At 48.5% G+C, this 8,372-nt stretch overlaps 2 protein-coding genes across 2 annotated transcripts; both read right to left on the bottom strand.

Moving 5' to 3' along the window:
• Nucleotides 1-541: 541 nt before the first annotated feature.
• BKA58DRAFT_438241 (uncharacterized protein) lies at nt 542-5,371 on the bottom strand (the record flags this gene model as incomplete). Its single annotated transcript, XM_046173575.1, has 8 exons — nt 542-1,568; nt 1,619-1,892; nt 2,058-3,078; nt 3,123-4,117; nt 4,169-4,349; nt 4,396-4,734; nt 4,783-4,845; nt 4,898-5,371. 8 exons carry the CDS (start codon nt 5,369-5,371, stop codon nt 542-544), a joined length of 4,374 nt encoding a protein of 1,457 aa, XP_046028274.1.
• Nucleotides 5,372-5,929: 558 nt separating this feature from the next.
• On the bottom strand, nt 5,930-7,003 carry BKA58DRAFT_455467 (uncharacterized protein). Its single transcript, XM_046174549.1, has one exon. It carries the CDS (start codon nt 6,924-6,926, stop codon nt 5,985-5,987), a length of 942 nt encoding a protein of 313 aa, XP_046028273.1. The 5' UTR covers nt 6,927-7,003; the 3' UTR covers nt 5,930-5,984.
• Nucleotides 7,004-8,372: the final 1,369 nt, after the last annotated feature.

Raw genomic sequence — 8,372 nt, 5'->3', positions numbered from 1 at the left:
GACGCAGTCTACCTCTCTTATCTCCTTTACAGCTGTATGTTGCCTCTTGCCTACTTCTGTTAAGACGTTTACGCCTTTCCGCTTTATCTCTTCTGCTAGAAGTAGAGAGTATACACAAAGTAGTGTCTGTAAAGACAAAGGTTAGGTAGAGAGAAGCTACAGAGTGCTAACGTAGTTATAGGTAGGGTTAACGTATGTAACTTCTAGCACAGATCTCTTTACCTCTAGGGGTAAGCACTGCCTAGCCTTGTTAGCCCTTGTTAGCTTGTCCCGCTAGAGGTAGCTTCTGTTCTTTGCCTCTAGAGGCAGTCTTTGTCTCTTGCCTCTAGAGGCAGCCTTTGTAGTCTCTTGCCTCTAGGAGCAGCCTTTATAGTCTCTTGCCCCTAGAGGTAGCCTTTGTTGTCTCTTGCCTCTAGGGGCAGCTACGCTTTTCGCCCCTAGAGGCAACCTAACCCTACTCTATCACCACCGTTTCGGCACATAGTATTACGTGTTATCTTACTACACCACAATATAGATAATATAACTACTATTATAACTATTAATAGTTGCTATTTAGTTCCTCTTCGTCTAGCTCTTCGTCTAGCTCTTCGTCTAGCTCTCCGTCTAGCTCTCCGTCTAGCTCTTCGTCCAGCTCTGGATACCTAACCCCAGGGGGTAACCCAGCTTTAGTATCGCGTCCAATTTCCTTGAGGATCTTTTCGTAAATATAACGATTGCGTCCACGCTGCGCATAGGAGAGGATGTCTCCCCAATGCTTTTCGTACTTGTTTGCATTGAAGCCAGACTTTCTACGCAGGAGCAGGAACGTCTCAAAATCCCCTGACTCGGCTGCTGCAAATACTGGCGGTGGGCGTTGTCCTTTTTTGGATTGGACAGACGCGCCTGCTCGTATCAAGATCTGGCAAGTTTCTTCATCGCCATTCTTGGCCGCAAGATAGAGCGCTGAACCTTCGTCAGAGCAGTGGTTGATGTCGACTTTGCTCTGGAAGAAACCTCGTTCCGCGTTGAGTTTTAAGAGAACTTGAACGGTCTCTGTCGCTCGTGCTTTTGAGGCTGCGATCAGGGGATTGACTCCCTTCTTATTCTGCTCGGTGATATCGCAACCACGCCGTACGAGCATCTCGATACCTTTTGCAGGTAGACTACTAGCACCTAAAATGATCGGCGTCGACCTGGAAAGGTCTGTGACCTTGACATCGGCGTTGTTTTCTAACAGAAGCTCGACTATATCGAGGTGTCCTTCAGTTGCAGCTGCAAGTAGCGGCTTCCCGCGATCTCCGTCAGCGTCGTTCACATCCCAACCATTGCTCAGTAGCACCTTGACGATTTCCTTATGATTGCCGGAAACGGCGGCACATAAAGCAGTGCCAAAGCACCCACATGATTGCGTCTTCTTGTTGCTACCTGGCAAGAGCAACTTTACGTTTTCAATGTTGCCCTCGAAACATGCGGCTTGTAGAGCAGTCCCGTGCACTTTGTCTAACATGTTAGGATCTGCCTTTGCATCCAGTAGCATGCGTAAGATCTCAGTCGATCCACTCGCCGCAGCTATTGGAAGTGCATAACTGCTATGGGGTCAGAAATAACATCTCTAAAGCTATGAGACCTTACTCACCGAAGTCCATCACTACGTACTCCTTTGTTTGGATCAGCCCCCATCTGCAAGAGCGACTTGACAGTCGCTGTCAGGTCGCTCTCAGTTGCAATAAAGAGAGCTTCCGCTAGAGTACTGGCTTCCAGCCGATCTTTTGGGAACAGGTCGAACAGTTCGTGTTGTCCGTAACGAGCAGCGTTGGTGACTGGAACCCTCAAATCCAGATCTTGCGCTTTACCCAGCAGAAGTCTTGCGTTTGCGATGTTGTCTCTTCGCATCAAGGCTTCTTCGAGACCTGCTTGTCTGTGTTTTTTGTTTGCCCCATGCGCTATGAGTAGCGAGATTGCTTCCCCATCATGCGCGACACATTGAAGTGGGAAGGGACCGCCCTCACCCTGGACATTCACATTACAACCTCTCTCCACAAGGATTCGTAAGATTTCGATATTACCGGACATACAGGCGGCCACAACAGCATTTCCGTAAGGAAAACCTGCTTTTGTCTCAAGAGACACGTTAAGAGACAACAAGTACGCAACCATCTCGGGGGTTCCCTTCGCCGCTGCAACAAACAATGCTACACCTTTCGGAGCATCGAGATTGGCTTCTTGGCTTACGAGATACTTCACAAGATCCAGTCGTCCTGAATGGATGGCGTCGTGAATCACTGTAAATCCATTTTCCATACCCGTGCTCGTAGCTCGGATATCAGCGCCGTGTTCAATCAAAATCTTAGCAGATTCCAGGTGGCCTTCTCTTACTGCCCAAGATAATGGCCGACGACCAAGTGAGTCTTGTGACTCCAATTGCTGTTTGAATGCCCTGGAATTGAGCAAATGCTCTAGGAGGGATGTATAGTTGAAGTGCGCCGCAAGATGAACGACCGTTAAACCTTCGACAGAGGGTAGGTTCCTGGCTAGCTCTGATAACCTTGGCCACCAAGGGACAAAGGCTGCTTCCTGATTGTGCCACCAGTTGTTTTCCAAATCGAAATCCTCAACAACATCGGTATTGACGGCTTTCATTGCGTGATTGATCCAGTAACTCGAGGGGTAAACAATGGAGGAACTCATTTCCATACCATGCTCATTCAAGAGAGGTCCAACGCGATATTGTTCCATTCCAAACGAGCGAACTTGTTCCATAAGGTAATTGAGGCAGCGCAAAGCGAGCACTCCGTGTTGAGTCTCTTCGCTGGACAGCCCAAGAACGGATGAAGACTCTCGCTGCAGGTACTCGCGGGCGGAAACATCGATGAACTCAACGCGTAATGAGCTCTTATTCTTTGGGTCTCTCTTGTACATGAGAAACGATCCGCATCTATCAATGATCTCCATTATCTCTGCTGTTCGACCGTGCAGTTCATCGGGCAGATTGGCTAGTACAGCGAGCTCCTCGGGCGTAGGATGCTGAACAACGATCATCATCGTTCGCAAGATCTCTTTCGTATATTCGATGGTATCGTGAGCAGTGTGTAGAACCTGAAACCTTTAGTCTTAATAGAAGCATAGACCTTTTGACTTACGCGCTTTTCGATCTGCCGATATAGCGGTGTTAAACCTTGCCTTAGACCCTCTGCAAAGCTTCGGACGTCGATAGGCGATGGCTTGACGCACTCTATCTCATTGCAAGCAAGATTCACCCAGGTCAAATTACCTTCCGCACGTCGAAGTAGCTCGGTGCGTAGCCAAAAGATGATGTCTCGCTTGTAACCTAGTGTCCATGCGAGTTGATGGACCCGCCGTGCAACCTCGGGCTTGAGCGAATCACGCAATCTTTCCGGGCTTCCAAGATCTTCGGAAGTGATGTGTTTTGCAAGCCTCATCGCGTGCTTGATATCAGGGCGTTCTGCCCCCCGGCCTATACATATCCATTTGACCTTTGCGTCTTTATCAATGCTTCCAGGCTGGCCATTCGTCGTAATTGACAAGGAGAACGCGTGCAACAATCTTCTACGATCATCTTCGTCGACCATGTGTATATTGTTGATCAAGATATCGACTTTTCCGATTGACCTGTCTCTTAGCATTGCTAGGAACGGCTGAATCAAGGTGTCTGCATTGTCAAAAGTGACACGACCTTTCGAAGAATTTTGATCCCAAGGTAGATGGAGTGCCAGCCTTCTGGTATGCGCGATCATCTGACGTATGAACGCTTTCAGGATGGACAGTGTATTATTCTTCTTCAGATCTGTGTCGTCGCAAAAGAAATAGCACAGCTGTCGATCGTTCTGGTCGCTAGGATTTCGATCTCGTATGGTCTTCATTTCTTGATGCAACGCGACTGCCGTCATTGTAGTGTCCATTCCTGAATGGAAATCTACCCAGAGGGCACCCTGTTTTTCATTGTTGAGGAAAGACGATATCTCGGGATTTTCTAAAACGAGTTTCGATGCCGCTTCGATAGCGTCTTCTCGATCATGCCCGATTGAGAAGATATCTTCGTCCGGATCGCGTTCCGTGAGGCTCAGTGCATTCATGATCTGATGGTACTTTTCGTCATCGAGATTCTCTGGAAGTACTAGTTCTCCGTGTTAACAAATGAAAATTTGGAATTGTACTGGGTACGTACTGTTCTGCCGACTTTTCAAAATTCTGGCACTTTTTCGTACCATGTCCTTAATCTCGTTACACACAGACTTCCAGTGTTTGTCAGTAGGCCCATCGAACTTGTTGAGTCCACTGTGGTCAAGATTCAACGCGGTTCTGGGTCGACCGCGTAGGGTGGCGACCTCATCAGGGGCTATCACTGTCTGTTGAACGTCAGTAAGGCTCACTCATCATCACGACTTACTATACCCCTATATTGGCGAAGTTCATGAAGCCTCGGAGATATTTGGCACCCAAGTCGGTCTTCTTCAATTCGACAAAGCAATGCGTCAATATACCCGAATCAACGACGATCTTCAAGAAGTCGTCGAGCAGCGACACCAGATGCTGATTACCGGCTTTCAAGACCTCGAGAAGAGAGTTGTATTCTGCTTTCTCTATTCCTTTTGTCGAAAAAGCCCGAGCTACAGTCGCAGCGTATGATTGAGCTTCCGAGCCTGTGAAAGGTGTTCCAAGAAAAACGCAACCTGTGATGGAGTCAAAGATATCGGCGAATTCCGCACCTCCCACTTTGGCCCATAAGATAGTCTGTTGCTTGGTTAGCTAGGTATTAACTAATTGGGACAGGACAGTAACCCTTTCGACCACAATACCTCCCAGTGAATGGCCAATGAAGATGATAGGCCTCTTGGGACAGTCCTACACTTCATGTTAACTATCGCACTCTAGCACGAAGACGATTATAGCGAACCATTCGTTCGTGCTTTAAAGCCCTGGCTAGGTTCTCCGCAACCTGGTGGAGGTATTGATCGACTGCGCCCTCACCCCACCAGTCGGACACATAGTTGAAAATCATGATTCTCGACTTGGGCAACTCGGCCTGAAGCATCATCTCGTCTTCTATGCAACTTGGCCCGTGTTTGAACGTTGGACGATTGGAAGGCTTTCCACTGCCCGGCTCTTTGAGATCAATATCGGTTCGCTTTCTCCAGGTATAGTCAGGATGAGCGCCAAGCCCTGGAACTGCGACAATGTCGACAATCTCATCGACCCCCATGGCATCACCTTTCAATATCCCCTTACGCGGGTCGGCATCAGAACTTCCTTCCTTTGAACGAGAAGACAGAGTGTCATAAACAACTCTCAGCCCTTGTACAAGGTCCGCCTGACCCCGTTTCTTCTTCTCCTTGGGGGCGTTAGCAATTGAGTTGTCTCCTTCCGGCATGTTGTTTGGCGTTTGGCTAGAACTTGTGTTAATAAGACTAGATTGCTTTGTTGCGTAAGCAAATGCAGATATGGTTCTAGTTCGTGAAGTAAAGTCGTTGGTTATGGATGACAATACGAGTTTATAACTTTTGAGGATCTGTGGTGCTGAAAGCTGTGCCAACGCGATGGATCAGCCGCAAAAGCGCCCTAGGTAGCAACTAGTAGTACGCTAGTCCGCAGGCTGGGCCCAGACGCTTCGCGATTAACGTGGCACAAGCGATCGAGGTTCGGAGCGAATCTCCCGAAGGTAGAAGACGTGCGGCTGAGATAAGGCCAAGACATATCAGCGTGAGCTGGATTAATCTCATGCATGATGAGGAGCTTGTGAATTATCCACTCGTACATGCAGTCTACTATTCGCTGCTCGACGTGGCTCTATCGTGCGCTGAACAGCGTACTACGTAGGCTTCTGAGGCTGATGACTACCATCGGACCTCACGCATCACGTTATGATGTACCTTGAAACGACCTGTTCTTTCATTCTGCATCTAATTTGTCTATCTTGACCAAGCTAGGATTCTACAGTGAGCACCATTATACTTGGCTGAACCGTGAATTACAGACTCCGCTCATCAAACACCTTTGTTTGTACTCGACCTCGACTCAGCATTGCGGTTCCTGCGCAGAGTGTACAGGGCGTTGTCCACAAGCTTGTATAGCATTATTGCCGCAGTCAACGTAAGAACAGTAAGCGGCGCCACGATTGAAAAGATCGTGAACCCTACCGCGGCCCTTGTGAACTCTCCACTATCCTTCAAACGATCTGTTCCAAGTCCAACTTGCATTGCAGTAAGTGCGAGGGCCATGTATACTGTCGAGATAGTAAGCCCAGCGATGTTGCGCTCAAGGAACGATCTATAGTCTTGATATCGATTGAAAAAGCCTCTCTGCAGTTGCCCGTCTTCGCGCTTGCTACAAAAGCACAGCCGAAATATCCAGTTGAGTCGCTCTAGACGAAGCTCTCCATAACACCACCGATCGTATATTTTCTTCGTCTTGCCAGGTTTCCCGATTTCGAAGCAAGTTTGAAAAGGCTCACGCGCAATTGTGCGGCTGATTTGGCTCCACCGCTCCCAGTTGAGGTTCGTCGACACAAGCCCTAGCTCGTGGGCGATCTTGAGGTCGCTATTGCGTCGAACGAGCGATACGTAAGTTCTCAGAAAACCAAGAGCATTTCGGCGCAATTGCGCATCAGCTTCCAGGTATGTATCCCAGGTGTGTCCGAGCAGAAACTCAGGACATGGTTTGATAAATATCATGGCACCTCGCCATGTAAGATGAAGATGGCAGCTCTCCACTACGACTATTTCGCGACGGAGAGCCTTCTGCAGATGTAAAGGACGACAACACCCGCGCTGCCCTGCAAACCACAGGTGCTTTTCCATCTTGTTGACTTTGCTAACATCAAGCTCGTATTCAAAATAAGATCGAAGCTGTTGTTTATTTCCGGAGTCCAGAACAGTTATATCTTCACTGCTTTTGAAGATGGGCGGAAAAGTGACCTCTTTCGACATCCCTGAGCTTTTTGTCCGACTGAAGGGCCGCCGCAGACGTGTTCGAGGTGGTTGAGAAGTCTTGGACGAGATTGAACGAGCCAGCGAAGGATGGTATGTTTGTGAAAGAAGGTACTTTATTAATAGAAATGGTGCTCTTCAACGTTGTGGTGAACTGAACCCCCATCAATCATGAGCATCCACTGCGTCGGTCTTGCAGCACTAACGAGGCTTGCCGCTAAACATGAAGGGCTGGAAGGTCTCGCCTCCCGTCGCAATCTAATTTCAACCTTATCTGCACGGCTGGTTAACCGATCTCTTAGTTTGGGGCTACCTGTTCCAGGTGCCGAGAGGCCATACGGCGGTTTAGCCCATTCCATTCTACTCATGCATGTATATAGACTAGTCAACTACACTAGCGTGCTCTGGTGCTAACCGTATATCGCTGAACATCCAAACCAGCAATGAAGTGATCACAGACACATCATTAATATAGCGCAAGATAGCCCCCTAGGGCTATGGATGAACTGAAGCAATAAACATTTGCAGCTTTCATTGCCGAGGACACGCGTAGAATTCCAGTCCTATGAACACGCTACATACAATCATGGTCCGTTCAGCTGCTCCGCAATGGAACGTGCCTAGACCGCGCCACGTGCCTACGTCCCATGCAGCCGGAAAAACAACGCGATTCGACAAAACCTTAATCTCGACTAGATAAGCGAGCGATAGGGAGAACAACAAGATTACGATTGCATCTTCTCTTCATTGACACGACAAGAGTAGGAAAACAATTAGCTAATAAAACAAAAACGGCAATTCTCCATGAGCATGCGCACTGGTATGATGAAATCTGTGGTTCCCTAAAAGCAGTGTTTTGCAAGTTCACGTTGTTCTTCCGGCCGCGTCCGTCCCCGCGTCCGCCCCCGCGTGCGGCTCCACCTCAGCTGGCAAATAGCGCCGATCCGCTGCGCCTACCAAAAACTAATCATCTTAGACTGAGTCTAAGCAATCAATCAGCTACACAAAACTCAGCAAGGCGTCCCACGTGGAGGAAGTCCGCAAGCCTACAACACACGTACCTACCTAGGTAGTTAGTGCCTCACTCAGCTGGACATACAATCTCCACAAGCCTAGTAAAAACAGGTAACTCATCATCTCCCATCATACAGACTCTCATTGGCTAACCATCGATACAGTAGGCGTTTAATGAACGCATCATACTTACCTTAATGCCTAGCGCCTTCAACAAGAATGTTCATCTCCGCACATCTTCGGCTGCAGACCCTCCAAAATCTCAGTCTCAGCGAAGAGCGTTCCCCCCTGTTGTATCGCTTTCCCATGCCTTTATGACTCTTCTTGGGCTGCTGTTCGCCGGCTTCACTGCTCCGATTGCTCTTACTTCTGAGTGACAAAGTAGCGGACATAGCGCCGCTTGCAAAAGGTTTCTATCCTGACGGGCTTACA

Source organism: Alternaria rosae (assembly GCF_020736505.1).
Source record: "Alternaria rosae strain MPI-PUGE-AT-0040 chromosome Unknown BKA58scaffold_3, whole genome shotgun sequence".
NCBI lineage: Eukaryota > Fungi > Ascomycota > Dothideomycetes > Pleosporales > Pleosporaceae > Alternaria > Alternaria rosae.
The sequence above is the reverse complement of the archived record's forward strand: the minus strand, read 5'-3'. Positions and strand labels throughout refer to the sequence as shown.

Excerpts from the sequence above, each read along its gene's own strand:
- BKA58DRAFT_455467 (XM_046174549.1), bottom strand. The coding sequence starts at position 6,926 with ATGTCGAAAGAGGTCACTTTTCCGCCCATCTTCAAAAGCAGTGAAGAT.